The 20,896-nt window shown below is 48.6% G+C and overlaps 1 protein-coding gene across 1 annotated transcript in view; it reads left to right on the top strand.

Moving 5' to 3' along the window:
- LOC141172306 (microtubule-associated serine/threonine-protein kinase 3-like) overlaps positions 1-18,159 on the top strand; it is a 31,060-nt gene extending 12,901 nt beyond the window's left edge. Inside the window, exons 4-12 of the mRNA XM_073656369.1 lie at positions 208-275; positions 1,074-1,159; positions 14,167-14,375; positions 16,393-16,528; positions 16,622-16,754; positions 16,950-17,115; positions 17,233-17,328; positions 17,817-17,924; positions 18,073-18,159. Of these exons, the coding sequence (XP_073512470.1) occupies positions 208-275; positions 1,074-1,159; positions 14,167-14,375; positions 16,393-16,528; positions 16,622-16,754; positions 16,950-17,115; positions 17,233-17,328; positions 17,817-17,860 (938 nt within the window). The 3' untranslated portion in view covers positions 17,861-17,924; positions 18,073-18,159. The remainder of the gene's footprint in view (positions 1-207; positions 276-1,073; positions 1,160-14,166; positions 14,376-16,392; positions 16,529-16,621; positions 16,755-16,949; positions 17,116-17,232; positions 17,329-17,816; positions 17,925-18,072) is intronic.
- Positions 18,160-20,896: the final 2,737 nt, after the last annotated feature.

Below are 20,896 nucleotides of genomic sequence, written 5' to 3'. Positions count from 1 at the left end.
ATGTGATGATTGTGGATTCCTCCATTATTTATATCACATGTATCTGTCTATGGATGCGCCGTACGTGCTCATATTTAGAATCCCCATATAATTAGTAATAATCCCATTTACAGATGTCCAGCCATTTCTCCGTTATATTGTTGTATTATAGTAGGATTAATATTGTATAATACATTTTATTTATTTATTGTTTTATTACTATTTTAGATACATCTGTGCTGGCAGATCCTGACAGTGGAATCTGTGAGATCCCGGAGATCCAAGAACCTGCCGCTGTAAGTATCATAGAGGGAGAAGTCTGTATATCACCGGATCATGGGGTGGGAATGACACGTCCAGTATTATCCCCCATATATCCAAGGGACATCTCTATTCCATATGTAGATGACACTAATGTATTAGATAATAGCATTTATACTAAAGGGAATCTGTCACCAGGTGTTCCTACCTTAACTGAGGGCAGCATGATGTAGGGGCAGGGACCCTGATTCCAGCGATGCCACTTACTTTACTGGATGCAGCAGTTATGATAAAATCACACTTTTCTCCAGTGCAGATCTAGCAGTGCTTTGAATGCTGAGCCCTGTGTAACCCTGCCCACACCACTGATTGGCCGCTTTCTATACAGTACACTGTGAATAGGCAGAAATCTGCTAATCTGTGGTGGGGGTTGTGTACTCAAAGCAATAGACTACATGGCACCAGACTAGCCCTGTAGTGATCGCTTGCGGATTATATACTGATTTTAATAAAACAATGACACACAGCCTAGTAAGTGACACATCACTGGAATAAGGATTTTAGCCTCTACATCATGCAGTTCTTAGATTACATATAATAATCTGCAGACAGATAAGTTCTCCTCTGTGATCTCCCCTATTATTCAGCACTGTACAATGATTCCGGTGTATGGAGGATCTCCCCATGTCTGTGGAGCGTCCTGCTGGTATCATCCCCTACATTCAATCAGTGTAAATCAGCTGGGACATAATATAGGAGGAAGAAGTTTTTATATTTGCAGCTTTTTTTCTTGCAGCTTTTTTATCTGAATATCATTTTTTATTTTTTTATAGGGTGTGATCGAATCAATGATCCCGGCGAGAAAGTCGCGTATGAGCGACTTTGAGACATCAAAACTGATCGGCAGTGGAGCTTTTGGGTGAGATTTCTGTTGGCATAATCCATATTTCTCAGGGTTCCCTATGACAATACTTCTGCCTCTGTGCTCTGACATTCAGTGTTATCATAGGGAAATGATCTGAGTCCACATCACTGTTCATATCTAATTCTCACTATTCTGGTCAGTTATATGCAGCTGAGAAAACGGAACAGTAACAAATTAGACTGCAAGGGCCTGTGCACACATTGCAGATTTGTCGCATTTTTGTAGTGTTTTTTCTGCGCAGATTTGTCACAAAACCTGAGGGATTTCCTGATGCCGGCAAAGTGAATGGGATTCCTAAAGTCTCATGCACATGACTCGCCCCCTGGGCCGTTGGGTACCCGGAACCGGGCCTTCTTGTGTACGGTGCTGATGGGGGTAGTAGTGGCAACCCGATCCCGTGGCTCATGGTGGTCAGGCCAAATGCTGTGGCATTTGGGAATGTCCAACTACGCCACCCGTGGATTGCGGTCAGAGATAACCGCCGCTGCGAGGCAGACCACTGAGGCTGGTGTTGGTGTGCAGCACAGGGTTAGGACAACTCCCCACGGGAAGAGTGTAGCCTCAGGGCAGTGTAGGTGAATGCTGGGGGTGATAGTGCCGGCCGCAATAGTAAGAGTTCAGAGTCCGCTTCAAACAGTCCAGGGTCTTTATTGCAGATGTTATTACTTACCCAACAGGAGTACCCGTTAGGAGTGGGCCTGGGTATCTGAGAGCATTCGGGCGAGCCCCACTGGTCAGGGTGAGTGTGTAGGCCTACCGTTCTCTTTCTATGCTCTTGCTGACTATCCCCCTTTTCGTGGTGTAATAGCTCACGTCCCTGAGCTGGCCGTGTACTTTGCCTGTATGGCTTGCGACTCGGGCCTTGGGTACCTTTTGCTTCTCCGTGCTGTACTGGTCCCTCTATGTGGCGGAGCCTCCAGGCTTCTTAGGCCAGGGGACCTGAAATCCCTCGCGGGTTGGTTCTCTGCTGCTGGGCTTGCAACCCTGACAGCCTCGGACCCCAATGTCCGGTTGTGTGCTTCTCTCTGCCAGGACCGGCTCTCGTCGCCCCTGTCCCTGGCTCGCAGTCTCTCCTCTGCCTCACGGACTCCTCAGCTGCTGCTGACCTGTCCCTCTTCTCTGAGAACCCTTCTGGACACATCAGAAGTGGGTTCTGGTCTCTCTAACCCTGCCCCAGTTCCAGCTTTTATAGGGGCAGCCTGTTCCTCCTACTGGCCTGGGACAGGAGGTGCTGCATGCTAATGGACCCTGACCAGGGAACCTCCCTCCTGCTCTCAGACACAGCCTTTAATATTTGTGGCATCCAAGCCTGGGGTGACACATTCCCCCCTAGTAAAATTTAGTACTCCGGGACTAAGCCTTTTTGGCCAACAACAAACAGGGTATAAACAATAACATAACATATATACAAGTACATTTTGTCCTTAAGGTCACGGCACTTCCGTGACGGGGTGTCCATATCACCCAACAAGGTGAAGTTTTCCATGGTGTGGGGACCTGTCTCCATAAACCCCAAGTTCCTGGCCTTGGGCGTGGCGACAAGGCCCAGCTAACTACTTTGGGCCACAAGGGAGCCACGCCGGACAGGTTTTTCTTCTGTGGCCATCTTCACAAGAGGGCACCTAGTGCAACTATCTACAAGACAGCTCGGCCATTCAGTGTCCATGACCTGTCAGTCCATTATACTAGGAAAACCTGGAAAAAACATTATTAATTATCAGGTAACAACCATAAAACATTAAATATTTACAGGTAAATGTAGACTTTGTACTTAGATCTTCCAGCGAGCCGGTACTTGACTCCTAGTTCTCTGGGTTGACCTGCGTAACCCACTGTCTGGTGGTGGTCTAACCTGGCTTTCCCCACTAGCATTTAGGGTACAGCTACTAGCTGGGCTCACAGGCAGGGCAGGCAGCTGTCTGCCTGTCCTTTGGCTTACCGCAGGCATGGCAGGCTCACAGTCAGCAGAGGGTTGACTCTCCTGGGCTGCTGGTATGGGTTCTTCTGCCTCCGGGGCGGCTTGTTCTTCTTGTTATTCCTGCTCTCCTGTAGGCTTCTGCTGGGTAGGTTGAAGGAAGAGTAGGACGGGTACCACTATGGCATCGTTTATCCGAGTCCCGGACCGGGGGAACTCTCTGAGAACGGTGCTGATCATTTCTTCCTTGTCCACTGTGGGCTCAAGGTCATCTTGATCTTCACTTGGACTCTGCAGTTGCTTGGGGCACCGCTTTAGGTGGTCTCTGGAGACAGTGCTTGTGGTTTCTCCTCCATCCCTGGTAATTACACATACCTTCAGGTTGTCGTGGTTGGACGACAGTACTGTGTACAGGTCGCTCTCCCACTGGTCATCTAGCTTGTGAAGCCTTCTCTTCCGCTTCAGGACCTGCTCACCAGGTTCCAGGGGACCAGCAGGGGCGTGTTGGTTGAAGAGCCTCTCTTGTTTTTCTCTCGCTTGAGCCAGACTCCTCTCCACACTCTCCTGTACCTTCTTGTACTGTAGCCGCCGTTCCGTATCCCAGTCCGCAACAGGGGAGGTGTCCTCGGGTGTCAGGACTCCCATCTCCAGGTCCATAGGCAGCTTACCTGGTCTTGCTCGCATCAGGTAAGCCGGGGTGCAGTTGGTAGCATTCACCGGGATATGGTTGTACAAGTCTATCAGGTCTGGCAGCTTCTCCGGCCACAGGCTGCGTTCTTCCAGGGACAACGTCTTGAGGAGATCAATGATGACATTATTCATTTTCTCACACAGCCCGTTGGTTTGCGGGTGGTAAGGCGTTGTCCGAATCTTCCTACAGCCGTAGAGGTTGCAGAACTCCTGGAAGACTTCCGCCTCAAACGCTGTACCATGATCTGTCAAGACCTGTTCCAGATACCTGTGTGGACTGCAGAAGTGTTGTTAGAAGGCTCTGGCCGCGTTTGGGCCGTCAAGTCTTTAACCGGGACCACCACCAAGAACCGGGAGTAATGGTCCACAATCGTGAGCGCATAGTTATAGCCGGACCAGCTTGGAGTTAACTTCACATGGTCCAGAGCTACCAGCTCAAGAGGCTGCCTGGTGACGATGGGCCTCAAGGGTGTCTTCTGGCTGATACGGTCCTTCCTTCTGAGGTGACATGGGCCGCAGTCCCTGCACCACTTCTCTATGGCCCCTCTCATACCGATCCAGTAGAACCGCTCTCTCAGTAGGAACTCCAGTTTCTTCCACCCGAAGTGTCCCGCTCTGTCATGGTAGGCCTCCAGGACCATTGCTGCATCCCGTCTCGGGACCACTTCTTCTGCACAGCTTACCTTCGCAGAGGAATAGCCTGCTTTTCTCCTTCCATAACTGCTTGGATTCCTCTGGAGCGTCCGGGCCAGGGTTAGCGTCTGCCTGGGTTAACAGGTCTTTCAACAGGCGAACTGCAGGGTCACTATCTTGCATTTCAGTCCAGCCGTGGTGGGGTAAGGGGTTGAACATGACGGTGGTTAGGTCTTTGTCTCTTGCCCGGTGAGAATACTGAGTGGCCCCATACCGGTGGAACGCAGGGAGCTCTACTTCCTCCAGCTCTTCCGAGTCTTCTTCTCCTTCGGGTAGGTGGGGCACTCTTGATAGGGCGTTGGCGTTGGTTCTGCCTGTCCGGTATTTGATTGTGAAGTCATAATTTGATAGCCGGACCATCCACCGCTGTTCTAGGGCACCTAGCCTTGCATTGTCCAGGTGTCAACGGGTTGTTGTCCGTGTACACAGTGAGCTTTGCGGAGGCCAGGTAATGTTTAAACCATTCTTTGACGGCCCACACCACTGCCAAGAATTCTAGCTTGAAGAAGCTGTAATTCTCCGGGTTCCTTTCAGTGGGCCTCAGCTTCCGGCTGACGTACGTGATCACCCTTTCTCTGCCCTGCTGGTTTTGGGACAGTACGGCTCCTAACCCCACATTACTAGCGTCTGTGTGGAGGATAAAAGGCTGGCCATAATCGGGGTAGGCCAGGATCTCATCCCATGTGAGGGCCATCTTCAACTGGTGGAAGGACTCCTCTTCCGACTTGTCCCACTTGAAGGGTGGCTTTTGACTTCTGGATTTAGACTGACCTATCAGGAGGTCCTGCATTGGAGCCGCCATCTTTGTGAACCCGGGGATGAACCTTTGGTAGTAGCCTATCAACCCGAGGATCTGCCTCACTACTTTGATGTTTGAGGGGCTTGGCCAGCTCTTGATTACTGTGACCTTGTCGGGGTCGGGGGCTACTCCTTCTGCACTCACCACGTGCCCCAAGTACTGTACCTTCAGCTTTAACAGATGGCACTTGGAGGGTTTCACTTTCATGCCAAAGCCTGCCAGGGCCTCGAACACCTCGGCCAGGTGCTTTAGATGGTCCTCGTAAGTGTTTGAATAGACAATTACGTCGTCCAGGTAAAGTAGGACCGTCTCAAAGTTTCGGTGCCCTATACAGCATTCCATCAGCCTCTGGAAGGTCCTGGGTGCATTGCAGAGCCTGAATGGCATACAGTTGAATTAACTCAATCCCATCGGGGTGGTGAAGGCGGTCTTCTCCTTGTCAGCCTCTGCCACAGGAACCTGCCAGTACCCGCTAGTAAGGTCCAAAGTAGAGAAGAAATTAGCTGATTTTAGTGCGGCTAAAGACTCCTCTATCCTAGGTAATGGGTACGCGGCTTTATGGGTGATACGATTGATTTGTCTATAGTCCACGCACATTCTCATGGTACCGTCTTTCTTTTTTACCAGAACCAAGGGGGCTGCCCAGGGGCTACAGCTGTCTCTAATGACCCCGACTTCTTTCATTTCTCTCAGCATGCCCTTTGCATTCTGATAATGTGCATGGGGTACAGGTCTGTATCTCTCTTTTATTGGTGGATGGCTCCCCGTGGGGATGTGGTGTTCTACCCCTTTCACCCTGCCGAAGTCTAGCGGGTGCTTACTAAAGATTCTCTCGTACTCCTGAACCACCCGGTAGACTCCTTGTTTTTGGTGCAAGGGAGTGGAGTCAGCACCCACGTGGAGTTTCTGGCACCAGTCCTCCTTAGGTTTCTGGGAGCCATTACCCTCCGCCAGGGGAGATGGAGGCAAGGGTTCCACGGCCCTGACAGCATTGTGTTCAACAGTATACAATTTGGCTAGTGTAGTGTACCGGGGCAAGTGTACTTCCCTTTCCCCAATGTTTAAGATCCGGACGGGCACCCTTCCATGGCGGACATCAACCACCCCCCGGGCTGTCAAAATGGTGGGCCTGCTGTCCGAGTACACGGGTTCTACCATGGCTTGGTAGTCTCTCCCTCTTAACCCGATTGCAGTCCGACACCAGATCATCATTTCACTTTTGGGAGGCATGGCAATGGGGAACGGGTCTCTCATCCTCACGCTACCGATCTCCCCACCAGACAGTTCTACCTGTTGCCGTCTCATCAGGGCTCTTATCTCCTTCTGGAGGACCCTCTGTTGGCTGGAGCTCGCATTCATCGCCACCTGCTGCAAAATTGCAATCACTTCTGAAAGACAATTTTCAATCACGTTAGTACCCAAGGTTATTTTAGGGTGACTTTCTCAACGGTCAATGTCCACAATGATCACTCTCTGTGCCGGCAGTTCAACTTTACCAATCTTAATGGTCATCTCTCTGAACCCCACCTGCGGCACGGGCTGGCCATTGCTGGCGATGATGCTCAAGTCACTGTCTGGATAGCGGGTTATGTCAGTGCCACTCCAGTACTGCTTGAAAAATAAATAGGGGATGGTAGTCACTTGGGACCCGGTGTCCAGCAGTGCACTCATGGGGATACCGTCCAGCACTACGGGTAAAACCGGGCGTCCCCCTACATACTTATCACACCAATTAGATGGGCCTGGTGACCTTATGCCTGGGGGTTGGCCCTCTGCACCAGGTTGGACCCATTTAAAGTACAGTACCTGGCTATGTGTCCCGGCTGGCTGCAACGGCGGCAAATCGGCTGTCCATCCTCAGTGTAATGATCAGCGGGCCTCCCTCTGAACGACTGGATCCTCCTCCATCGACGCCACGGAACATCCTCCGGACTGGAAGCCAGCTTGATTGGTCCTGATGGGTCCATCTGTAACGACTGTACGGTCCTGGTCAATGCAGCAACACTCTTTGTCAGTTCTTGGACCTGATGGTGCAGGTTTGCAGGCGGGGATGGGTTTAGGGCCTGCGCATCAGCCCCCACAAGGTCTGCAGGGTAGGGCGCTGCCTCCTGGTGGTAAGTGATGGCAGGGCGCCGGGAAACTACAGCGCCACCTGGTGCGGGTTCTCGGAGCACCCGGATGGCCCTATCTTTGAACTGTGCAAAAGTCAAATCAGGGTTCTGTAGGGCCATGAGGCGCAGTTGGGTTCTGTGGGCGCTGGACAGTAGACCTTCTATGAACTGATAAGTCAACAGTTTATCGGTATCCTGCACGCTGCCAGGGTCAGCTTGCTTAATTGCCCCCAAGGCTTCCTGTAAATTTAGGGCATAGTCTCTGATGCTATCTTGAGCTCGTTGCTTACATCCATAGAACCGCATTTTGATTTCTGCTGAGGTACGGGTATCAAAGGTGTCCCATAGACGGGTCAGAACTCCCCTTACAGTCCTTTTCTCCTCAGCTGTCCAAGACTTTACCTCCCGCTGGGCCGCACCAGTTAACTGCCCTATCAGTATGCTTACTTTCTGTTCTTCTGTCAGGGGGTAAACTTTGAACAGGCTATACAGCCTTTCTTTAAAGTCGCCCAAGGTATCCGACTCGCCGGCATACTGTGGCAGCCAGGCCGCTCCGGGGATATAGGGCATGGAAAATGGCATCACAGCTGCAGTGGCTACGCTTGTGGTAGGGGGTCCCTCCGCGTCCGACATCTTCCTCCCCCCTAGTTAACCGTGGCCTACCTTCCGGCGATCCTCTTCTGTAGGCCGCGGCTCCGCTCGCAATGCTCTGGGCGAGGACCTTGCGTCGCACGGTGATGACGTCGGCGTCCTCTGGATTTCCTTCCAGGACCTTGCGCAGCGTCTCAGCGTAGGGCGGGGCTTCAGGTCTCGCGCGTTTTTGACGTCCACGCCCCTCTTCTTCCCGCGCGGCGTCCCGAAGATGGCGCCCGATGGCGGGAAACTTCACTCAGGTAAGTATAATGTCTTTTTCAGGCACGCAATACCCGTTTGTGGCGGATTGGTCACAATCCTGCCGACTACGCCAAAGCTGACTCGCCCCCTGGGCCGTGGGGTACCCGGAACCGGGCCTTCTTGTGTACGGTGCTGATGGGGGCAGTAGTGGCAACCCGATCCAGTGGCTCAGAGTGGTCAGACCAAATGCTGTGGCAGTCTATTTATAGATTTGGGAATGTCCGACTACGCCACCCGTGGATTGCGGTCAGAGATAACAGCCGCTGCGAGGCAGACCACTGAGGCTGGTGTTGGTGTGCAGCACAGGGGTAGGACAACTCCCAACGGGAAGAGTGTAGCCTCAGGGCAGTGTAGGTGAATGCTGGGGGTGATAGTGCCGGCCGCAATAGTAAGAGTTCAGAGTCCGCTTCAAACAGTCCAGAGTCTTTATTGCAGATGTTATTACTGACCCAACAGGAGTACCCGTTAGGAGTGGGCCTGTGCATCTGAGAGCATTCGGGCGAGCCCCACTGGTCAGGGTGAGTGTGTAGGCCTACCGTTCTCTCTCTATGCTCTTGCTGACTATCCCCCTTTTCGTGGTGTAATAGCCCACGTCCCTGAGCTAGCAGTGTACTTTCCCTGTATGGCTTGCGACTCGGGCCTTGGGTACCTTTTGCTTCTCCGTGCTGTACTGGTCCCTCTATGTGGCGGAGCCTCCAGGCTTCTTAGGCCAAAGGACCTGAAATCCCTCGCGGGTTGGTTCTCTGCTGCTGGGCTTGCAACCCTGACAGCCTCGGACCCCAATGTCTGGTTGTGTGCTTTTCTCTGCCAGGACCGGCTCTCGTCGCCCCTGTCCCTGGCTCGCAGTCTCTCCTCTGCCTCACGGACTCCTCAGCTGCTGCTGACCTGTCCCTCTTCTCTGAGAACCCTTCTGAACACTTCAGAAGTGGGTTCTGGTCTCTCTAACCCTGCCCCAGTTCCAGCTTTTATAGGGGCAGCATGCTCCCCCTACTGGCCTGGGACAGGAGGTGCTGCATGCTAATGGTCCCTGACCAGGGAACCTCCCTCCTGCTCTCAGACACAGCCTTTAATATTTGTGGCATCCAGGCCTGGGGTGACACACACACGATGCTTATTTTTCCTTGCAGATTTGCAGCAGATTTACCGTATATTCCGGCGTATAAGACGACTTTTGAAGACTGAAAAATCTTCTGTCTAGTCTGGGGTCGTCTTATACGCCGGTAATGCTTTTAAACTTTCAGAAATTGACATGCGGGGATACTCTGGGGGTGTTAATAAGCTGCCGTGGCCGTATCCCTGCCATGTCGGAGTTAATATAAGGTGGAGGGAGTTAAAATACGGCGGCGGTAGGTCCAGACAGTCAGCGCTTCTGTGCTGAAACGGACACATCGCTGCGTATTCCCAGCTCCGGACACAGCGCAGGGCTTCTGTGCTGACAGCTTTCACTTGTCACAGAAGCGCTGCGCTGTGTCCGGAGCAGGGAAGTTCGCATCGCTTCTGTGACAATATATGAAAAGCCGGCAATTCAGCAGCGGCATAAGCCGGCACCCGACAATTTAGAATAGAAAGAATAGAGCTTCACACATAGATTAGATAGAAACATGTCAGTCACATATATATGAAGTACAGTGACAGTATTGCTTACTGTACTTGTCATTTAGTGTAAAGGATTTATTAAAACAAATAATAGTGTTTTCATGCACCGTCTCTTTAAAAAAGCCGGCCGGCAATTCAGCAGCGGTACCCGACAATTTATAACAGACAGAATAGAGCTTCACACATAGATTAGATAGATAGAAACATGTCAGTCACATATATATGAAGTACAGTGATAGTGTTGGTTACTGTACTTGTCATTTAGTATTAAAATAAAGGATTTATTATTAAAAAAATTGGCGTGGGGTTCCCCTTAATTTTAGGCTCTAGCGGAGGTTAAGCAGACAGCTGGGGCAGATGTTTGAAGCCTGGGAAGGGGGTAATACCCACGGAGCTTCCCAGGCTACTAATATCAGCCCCCAGCTGAATACCTAGTCTTTACTAGCTATTAAAATGGGGGACCCCCCCAAAAAAATGACGTGGGGTCCCCCCTAATTTAATAGCTAGCAAAGGCTAGGCAGACAGCTGGGGGCTGATATTAATAGCCCAGGAAGGGAGCCATGAATATTGGCCCCCTCCCAGGCTAGAAACACCAGCCGTCAGCCGCCCCAGAAATGGCGCATTCATAGGATGCGCCAATTCTGGCACTTAGCCTCGCTCTTCCACGCTGCCCTGGTGCGGTGGCAGGGGGTAATAGGGTTGGGGTTGATGTCAGCTTATAATGCCAGCTGACATCAAGCCCAGGTTAGTAATGGAGAGGCGTCTATAAGACACCCCCATTACTAACCCCATAGTCAAAGTTAAAAAAACACAAACACCCAGAATAAAGTCCTTTAATTGAAATAAAGACACAATTCTTTATTGTTCTAAATTAAACCATACTTACCATCACACCCATTCCAGCTGAAGCCAACGATCTCCTGCAATAAAAGAAAAATAATAAAGCAACCTCATCCTTACCTTTCCATGGTTCCCAGGACGGGTCCGGCTCTGCTACATCGAGATGACAGGCTGGACCGCAGCAGAACGCTGCCATCCAGCCTGTCATCCCGCAGACACTGAGAAGCGCAGGCATGCTTGCGCTCTGCAGTGTCTGGCTGTGACGGCATCCAGATGAGCCGACAATGAACTCAGCTCACCTCCTGGACGTCCGTCACTGACAGCGTGGGAAACTTCTACTGCGCATGCGGGGAGCAGGAGAATTTTCCCACGCTGTCAGTGACGTGCATGAGGTGAGCCGAGTTCATTGGACATGATCTCGGCTCATCTGGATGCCGTCACAGTCAGACACTGAGGAGCACAAGCAAGCCTGCGCTTCTCAGTGTCTGCTGCATGGCAAGCTGAACGGCAGCGTTCTGCTGCGGTCCAGCCTGTCATGTGAATGTAGCAGAGCTGGACCGGTCCTGGGAACCATGGAAAGGTAAGGATGATGTTGCTTTATTATTTTTCTTTTATTTCAGGAGATCGTTGGCTTCAGCTGGAATGGGCGTGATGGTAAGTATGGTTTAATTTAGAACAATAAAGAATTGTGTCTTTATTTCAATTAAAGGACTTTTTTCTGGGTGTTTGTGTTTTTTTTAATTACTTTACTAGAAATTCATGGTGGTCATGTCTAATATTGGCGTGACCCCATGAATTTCGGGCTTAGGGCCAGCTGATAATGCCAAGCTGGCCCTAACCCCTTTATTACCCAGTGAGCCACCGCACCAGGGCCCTGGATGAGTTGGGTACAGCGCCAGAAGATGGCGCTTCTATGAACGCGCCATTTTCCGGGGTGGCTGCGGACTGCAATTTGCAGCGGGGGGGGCCCAGAAAGCTTGGGTCTCCCTGCGCTGCAGATTCCAGCCCCCAGCTGCCTAGTTGTACCTGGCTGGACACAAAAATAGGGCGAAGCCCCACGTCTTTTTTTTTTAATTATTTCATGAAATAATTAAAAAAAAAAGGGCTTCCCTATATTGTTGTGTCCGGCCAGGTACAAATAGGCAGCTGGTGGTTGGGGGCAGCCCGTTCCTGCCTGCTGTACCTGGCTGGACACAAAAATATGGCGAAGCCCACGTCAACATTTTTCGGAAAAATTAATTACAAAATTAATAATAATTTAGGGACTGCATCTTTATTAACCCCTCAATTGTCATTTAGTGTTAAAATAAAGGATTTTTTAAAAAGAAAATTGGCGTGGGATCCACCATCATTATAGTCTCTAGCGGAGGTTAAGCAGACGGCTGGGGCAGATGTTTGAAGTCTGGGAAGGGGGTAATACCCACGGAGCTTCCCAGGCTACTAATATCAGCCCCCAGCTGAATACCTAGCCTTTACTAGCTATTAGAATGGGGGACCCCCCCAAAAAATGACGTGGGGTCCCCCCTATTTTAATATGTTTATGAGTGACAGTTTTCCTGCTATATACCTGCATGTCATAAGAATTTAAATTAAAAAAGGACCATGTTAAATTCAAATCTGTTTTTTTTTAATTTTTACCGGTGTTTGGTATGCGTTGGAAAAGGGGTAGTCTTATACGGTGAATATATCCTAAACTCTATATTTTAACAGGAAAGTAGGGGGGTCGTCTTATACACCAGGTCGTCTTATACGCTGGAATCTGCAGCATTTCACTTCTTGCATGTTTTTTCTGCAGATTTCACACATAATAATGATCAGGGAAAATCTGCAACAAAAACGCAGGTGAAAAAATGTGCAAAAAATGCACTTATTTTGCTCAGTGTTTTTCCTGCCAAGAGATGTAGATAAGATGTAGAAATTTCTGCTGCAAATACTTAATATGGGCACATAACCTAAGGCTATATTGATGTTTTTGCTACGTTTTTTCCGCAGGCAAAACCTGCTCTCTTGGCAGAAAAGAAGCATTGCCAAATATGCAGCATTTGCATTGTTTTTGCTGCCTTTTTTACTGCGTTTGTCAGGAAAATTCAGCTTTGCTTCCACCACAGAAGCATGAACACAGGTCACCAATGCAAGATATTTGTTCATGAAATAATACACATTACAAATGTAACAACGGGGGGGAGGAGCATTGGTCGGGAATAGTTTACCTAACACATTGGAAGTGCATTGACTTTGTAGGACACTGATTACTTTCACACATTGGTCAGCACTTAAGTTGTTCAGATATTGTTCATTTCACATCTTAGTCAGCCAATGTTTACTTTAATTTAATTAACTTGTACTAATCCCAACTGTCATCTCAGGTGACGATACCAAGACATTATGGTTTAAACTTGGGAAAATCACAAAAATAAATGGGTTTCACATACTGCTGTGCCTGCTTTTTTCACTAAAAACGCAGCAAAACCTGATTCCTGCGTTTTTTGCTGTGTCTTTGCACTCACTCATTGCTTTCTATTGGTGAAAACACGCTGAAAAAAGTGACATGCTGCAGTTTGCAAAAACACAGCATTTTTCCAAATCAGTCAGGAAAAGAAACCAATGTTTGTGCATGAGATTTCTGAAATCTCATAGCTTTTACTGGTACTGTAAAACACAGCTTAAAATTAGCAAAAAAAAGCAGCAAAAACGCAATGTGTGAACATAGCCTTAGGGAAAGGGATTAAAGTAATATAATACATTCACCTGTCCTAGACCCTCATCTGTTCTTATGCTGCCACCTCCACCAGTGCTTCCATGACCCCCTCAACAGACTTTGTTTTTTTCCGGGGCTCCATTATGGAGCTGATCAGAGTAATTGGCTACATACGGTCACGTGAGGATTGACACGATATTGACATCAATGACATCTGCACCCACACACTCCACCATGACCATGTGAGCCCAATCACTGGCATCAGAACCAGAAGGGAGCACCAGAACAAACAAAGACTGGCACAGAAGATAGACAACTGCAGTGATGGACAGGTGAGAGCCTGGGACCGGTGGGTAGAATGTGTTTTATTATTTTTTAACTACTTCCTTCCCCTCCATTTCTTATGCCTTTAGGGTATGGGAGGAGCATAATAAAATTCTTATTACAGCAATTGGAGGATTTTAAGTTTGGACTAATTTTACTAGGACAGAATCTTATCTACAGGTCAAATATAGCAAATCTGCCCAAGAAGAATTTCGGTAGATTCTCTCATCTCTAATGTGACATGGGTGAGAGATCCAACAGACACGGCATTATGCAGACCCCCTATAGCTGATCTATGTAGTGCTATTTTATGCATTTCTAGAAATGGATTTCCAGTGATGGCCAGACTTCAAGAATTAGTACAGAAGTTCTTAAAATGACTTCTATAGATGCACTGTTAATAAGGATTCATTATAAACCATAAATTCTCCTTCTCTCCAGGGCCGTCTATTTAGTGCAACATAAAGACTCCCGCCAGAACTTTGCAATGAAGACAATGGCCAAGTGTAACCTGGATACGCCAAAAAAAGTGGAATTGGCCTTTCTGGAAAGGGACATCTTAACATATGCTGATTGTCCCTTTGTGGTATCCATGGTCTGCTCCTTTCCAACTGAATCTCACCTGTGTATGGTCATGGAGCATGTAGGAGGTAGGACATGTACATTATGTTATATTCAACCCATGTCTGCTTACATCTTATCACCACTCATATAATTAGGATTTTCAAAGGGGTTGCTGACATCACCACAGTGCATTTACTATAGGTTATATATTACCAAGATGCCGGGAAATTTATTGATCTGTGTGCCATGGGGCCCATGAATCAGAGGAGCCCGACCCCACTTGGCACTTGGCACCATCCCTCCTCCTGTCATCACAATTTCAGTGGTATCCGCATCCTCAGAATGTGGATATGGCTGAACAGAATGGTGGATCAGGGAGCCAAAAGCACCCTGATCCACCATTCAGCCTGCAAAGTCTGAGACTCCGTGCATTGCAAGTGCAAAGTTGTCACAGCATCACGCCTGTAGTGCAGAGTCTCAGTACTCACACTGCACAGACCATAGCAGCATGCTGGGGTAACGGGGCAAGGTGAGTAGTTCTTCTTGAGGCCACATTCACATGTTCAGTATTTGTTCAGTATTTTACATGAGTATTTGTAAGCTAAAACCAGGAGTGGAACAATTATAGAAAAAGTATAATAGAAACACATGTACCACTTCTGCTTTTTTGACCCACTTCTGGTTTTGGCTTACAACTACTGGTGTGCAATACTGACCAAATACTAATAGTGTGACCATCGGCTTAATATCAGAATTTCTAGGGGTCAGAATACTGAATAGGTGGCTGAAGAGAGGCAATCATACTGATTGGGACACTGGTGGGGGCCATCATACTGATTTGAGGTTGATGGGGACCATGATACTGATTAGGGAGCTGATGGGGACCATGATAGTGATTGGAGGGATGGTGAGGGCCATAATACTGAGTGGTGGGGTTTGTGGGTGTCATAATACTTATTGGTGGGGCATATCGGGGCCATATTACTGAGTGTTGAGCCTGATGAAGGCCATAATACTGAGTGATGGTGCTGGTGGGGACCATAATACTGAGAGTTGGAGCTGGTGGGGGCCATAATGTTAAGATGGGGGGGCTGGTGGGGGACTTAATACGGAGAGTTGGGGCTAATGGAGATCATAATACTGAGTGAGAGGGGCTGGTGGGGCTATAATGCTGAATTGGGGGCTGTGGGGGCCAAAATAATGTGTGAGAGGCTATGGGAGACTGGGAATGCCCCCATATTGATTTGCTGACTGTAAATGCCCCTATACTGAGTGGAGTCCTCATACTGAGTGGTGTGCTGTGTGGCTCCTTCTGTGTGGGCGTCCTCATTTTCTGTTGGGCTCAAAATTCTGTGTGAGGTGCTGTGAGGTCCATTATACTGAGTAGGACATGTGGTTTCCATTATATGCTGTGAGGGCCATTATACTGAGTGGGACATGTGGTGGCCATTATATGGTGTGAGGTGCTGTGAGGGCCATTATATTCGGTGGTGTGACTGTGGGCGCCATCATACTGGGTAGGGGGCTGTGACTGGCCTCAAACTGAGTGGGAGCATCATAATGACTCTCTATATGTGGGGTGAACCTTTTGAGAGGAGGATTCACTGTGGGTATACCATACTCAGTGTGTGAGTGTGTGTGTGTGCGTGCATGCGTCCGTGCGTGCATGCGTGCGCGCGTGGGGGCACTTTTGAGAGCATCATACTTTAAAATGGCCAAAAAAAAGTATATTGCTTTTGAGAACACCAAGGGGCTTCAATAGATACATTATATATATATATATTTCTTTGATGGGGGGGCCTAAATCGAACTTTTTCTATGGGGCCCTGTGATTTTTATGAACTCCACAGTCTATGTGATCTCCCCTGTATGTCCACACTGAGCATGTCAGTATCTCCGGCTATTGATGAGATGTGACATCACTTTATGTTATTAGTTATATGGAGGACATTTCACCATTGCTTTAGACTAATATCATGTGCACTATACATTAAATCTGTACATATTCTCTCCTGCCCAATATTTCTGCTCACTTCTCATTCTGTATCATTGTGATCTGCTTTATAAACCCCTCACCGGTCACATTTCCTTTTTATTCTATAGGTGGAGACTGTGAGATCCTTCTCAGGGGGGGTCCGTTACCTGTCTCTTTGGCCCGCTTGTACTTTGCAGAAGCTGTTCTTGCTGTGGAATACTTGCACAGCTATGGTGTTGTGCACAGAGACCTGAAGCCAGAGAAGTAAGTGCCCCGTGTAGTATAAAAAGGGGAAACGGGAAGTTATCATTTATTATCACATGGTCTATAAGGCTAAAACCATCTTTTCTTTCACAGTCTTCTGATAACATCTGCTGGACATATTAAAGTTGCCGATTTTGGGCTTTCAAAAGTTGGTGTTATGATACCAAATACCAACGTGTACAAGCAATTAACAGAAGACATCACCAGAGAGTTCCTGGACTATGAGGTCAGCATCACTTACAGAAACCCAGCTTGTTCTTTTCAAATCTCATCAAATTACTGTTTCTTCTCTACGTTCTTCATTTCTAGAGAATTTTTCCACTGATATTTTATCTTATCTTCTGTCATTGTGTTTTTATGGCGAGAACTTGTCATAATAATGGTATCATCAATCTCATCTCTTTCTTCTGTTGGTTTCCAGGTCTGTGGCACCCCGGAATACATAGCCCCAGAGGTCCTCCTACAAAAAGGCTGTGGAAGACCCGTTGACTGGTGGTCGATGGGCATCATCCTGTATGAATTTCTTGTGGGATATGCACCATTCTATGGGGAATCCCTAACTGAGCTTTATAGAGATATCGTCGCTGGTAGGTAGAATAATGCAATTGTTGCATTGATTGGTTACATTGGTTTAGTTTTCCTTTGCTTTATCTTACAGTCCAATAACACTGTTTTATTTTCTGTAATTTTCTATTTTACACAAGACGTAGATTGGGATTGTAATCCCGTTCCACCCTTTCCTGCTCAGATCTTCATAACTGAACTGCTCAGAAAATATCCTGCACATACACTTGAGACAGGTAACAATTTACTTAATACACTTATCGCTTGTGTCCATGAGAATCAGCACTTATCTATCAGCTCATCCCTTTCTAGTTCTTCATAATATGACTTTCAATCTATTTCTTTCATCAATGTTGGCTCAGTTATGGAATTAGTTCAGATTAAAGGGGTACCCTGGATATGAAAAAAATTGTTTTACTGTCCCTGCACTTATAAAGTATAAAGATGAGATGGCTGTTACTCACAGTGAGGAGCTGAACACTGCTATGTGACGCATTCTCCGAGACTAGAGGGGGTGATCAGTCAGGAGCAGATCCTCTCACACTGAATTACAAATGTTCTAAAGATAATAGAAGTGTACTGGGCATCTCATCTTTATACTTTATGATGACAGGGAGAGTACAACATTTTAGTTATCTCCCCGGAGTACCCCTTTAATTTAAGCTGTTCAGATATGGAACCGTCACTGACAATATCCGCAACACATTTGTTTTATCTTTTCCAGCAGGAGCATTTGAGATCAAGGGTCATCCGTTCCTGCTTGATTAAGACTTTGACAATCTTCTAAGTCAGAAGCCGGAGTACGTTTCTCAGCTTGTGTCGGATGTTATCAGTAAGTAGAAGAAAACGTCATCTAGACTAAGTGGCTGTTTGTCTCATCTTCCATAATGAGACAATCGGTTCCCATTACTATTAGTGATAAATGATGACTGTGTTATAATGATATCCTCTAAAAATACTTCATTACCTATATCTTGTAGATCACTCTGATATAAATGAACATATGGTCTCAGAGGATGAGGACAGTGAGAGCCTTAATTTCCAAAATTTTACATCATCTTCTGAAAGGTTTTCTAAAGTAAGTATGAGATCAATAAATCCAAAATATGCAAAAAAAAAGACCTCTAAAAGTAAAAAAAGTATTTCATATCTTCTTGTTATCCGCATTTAGCTCTGTACCACCGCTACCAGGACGATGAGCAATGAGGATCCTAAGTCTCCTGCAGAGTGTACTCCAGCATCCAGCACAAACCTCTTAGAAATGTGAGTAGATTATAGGGTCATTACTGGGAGCTCCAAGCTGATAATAGTACAATCCCAAATATAGGATATAAATACCATAATATCAAATACAGCATCCATCGCCCCATGATTAGAAGTTGCTGTGCCTTTGACTTTAGAAACCGTTGGTGATAACACTCCATAATTGCAGCCAGTCATACATTTTACTGCTGCCCACACTATAGGAGAGATGTAGTACTACATGCCAGCCATTCTGGGTAGTTGTTTTTTGTCTTATGTAACATACCTGGTGGCGTTCTTGCATAGTGCTCCATCCCCCCCTATGCAAGATCGCAAACTTGATCACCAGTCCAGTCTGCTAGTCTGGCTTCTTTCTATGCTGTCTGCTTGCCTCTGTTCTGGCTGCCTAAGGGCGGCGCCCAATCTCTTCCTGCTTCTTGTAGCTGCTGTGGGCACACCCCTAATGCGTCCTCAGCCTATTGCTCTCCGTCACTGGATATTTAAACCAGCTTCACCTGGAAGCTGGTGCCTGAGCAACGTGTTAGTTCAGTGTGCTCTTTCACGCTGAATGTACCAGGTCATATTTTGTGTTTTCTTGCCTGTCTGGAGGCTGTATTTCCAGGCCTTTCTGAACATGCTCCTAGCCTGTTCGTCCCGCCTTCTGGGGGCCGCATACCCAGACTCGCTCCTGTATCTCGCTACAGTAACAGTTCCTGTCTGAACTGTCTCCTAACCTGCTTCCTGTTTCTCTCTATGTCCGTACCTTCCCTTTCTCCTGCATTGTCTGAACCAGCGCTTGGCTTTACCTTGGCTCGTTCCTGTGTTTGTTGCAGTCACGGTTCCTGTCTGAACTGTCTCATAACCTGTTTCCTGTTTTTCTCTTTGTCCGTACCTTCCCTTTTTCTGCAGAGTCTGAATCTGCTCCTAACTCCTACTCGTTGTCGCTGTACTTCCGTTTGTGAGTTTAGAGTCCACTCGCTACTTCATTGCAAGTATCTTGTGTGTATCTGGTTCTGCCTTTCCCTTCTAGTCTGTTCTGTGTGAACAGAGCCCTGTCCCTTCCGCTCTGCCTTGTTCGCCACTCTGGCGGTTTCTGCCCGCTCTGCCTTGTTCGCCGCTCCGGCGGTTTCTGCCCGCTCTGCCTTGTTCGCCGCTCCGCGGTTTCTGCCCGCTGTGCCTTGTTCGCCACTCCGGCGGTTCTTGCCTGTTCTGCCTTGCTCGCCGCTCCGGCGGTTCTTGCCTGTTCTGCCTTTCTCACCGCTCCGGCGGTTCTTGCCTGCTCTGCCTTGCTCTCCGCTCCGGCGGTTCTTGACTGCTCTGCCTTGCTCACTGCTCCGGCGGTTCTTGCCTGCTCTGCCTTGCTCACCGCTCCCGCGGTTTCTGCCTGCTCTGCCTTTGCTCACCGCTCCGGCGGTTCTTGCCTGCTCTGCCTTTGCTCGCTGCTCCAGGCGGTCTCGCTATGCTCTGCCTTTGCTCACCGCTCCAGGCGGTCTCCCTCTGCTCTGCCTTTGCTCACCGCTCCAGGCGGCCTCCCTCTGCCTTTGCTCACCGCTCCAGGCGGTCTTGCTCTGCTCTTGCTCACCGCTCCAGCGGTCTCGCCCTGCTTTGCTCTTGCTCACCGCTCCGGCGGTCTCGCCCCGCTCTGCTCTTGCTCACCGCTCCGGCGGCCTCGCTCTGCTCTGTTTGTCTACCGCATCTGCGGTTCTGTTCCTGAGTCCCAGTTTGCATTGGAACTTATACCGTCTGTGCTCCAACCTGCTAGTGCCTCCCTGTCTGCACTCTAGCCGTGCTTGCCTGTACCCCCTGCCTGCATAACCGCCTGCCTGCATACCAGTCGTGCCTGCCTATACCCACCAGTCAGTGTGCCAGCCGAAACTGCCTGTTCCTGTATTCCCCGGTGTGGGTCAACAGCCGTGTCCGGGGTCTGACCTGGAGTAGCACCTGGTCCCTCTGCTCGGTTCCTCCCTGGTGCACTGGCGTCGTTTGCCGTCGTGCGACCTTGGTCGGATTGGGCAGATACTTAGTTACGCCCCTCCAGGCACTCTCCAGTTCATGGTCCAGTGGGATCACTAAACACGCACACGCCAGTCAGTCCGGGCGTGTGCATAACAGTTTGCTCAGGCCATGGTTCCTGTTGCGCCCCACGGCCCTTCGCTCTCAGAGACATTTTGAATCCGTGTCCAGCGAATACGTGCATTAAAAAATAAATAAACAAAAAAATTAATAATTTTTTTTTCTCTAGCTATGGCCCAGGCGATGTACGCACCAGTCCAAATGGAGCTATCAGCACTCGTTCCTGCGGATCCGCCACGGTACTATGGGGATCCAAAACGAAGTCGTGCATTTGTGGAGCAATGCATGCTGCATTTCAAGTTCTATCCTCACTATTTTCCTATCGATCGGGTTAAAGTGGCATTTATGATGTCCTACCTAGCAGGTGATGCCTTGAAACGGATCACCCCCCTATCGGAAGCATGGGATCCTATCGTCCTTGACCTGCAGGCCTTCCTGTTGGCCTTTCTAATGGTCTTCGATGACCCCAATCCTGAAGCCTCTGCTAAT

This window comes from Phyllobates terribilis, unplaced genomic scaffold (genome assembly GCF_046119375.1).
Source record: "Phyllobates terribilis strain yellow unplaced genomic scaffold, ASM4611937v1 Scaffold_1__5_contigs__length_1240528914, whole genome shotgun sequence".
NCBI classification, from domain to species: domain Eukaryota; kingdom Metazoa; phylum Chordata; class Amphibia; order Anura; family Dendrobatidae; genus Phyllobates; species Phyllobates terribilis.
This window is presented reverse-complemented; position numbering and strand designations above follow the sequence as displayed.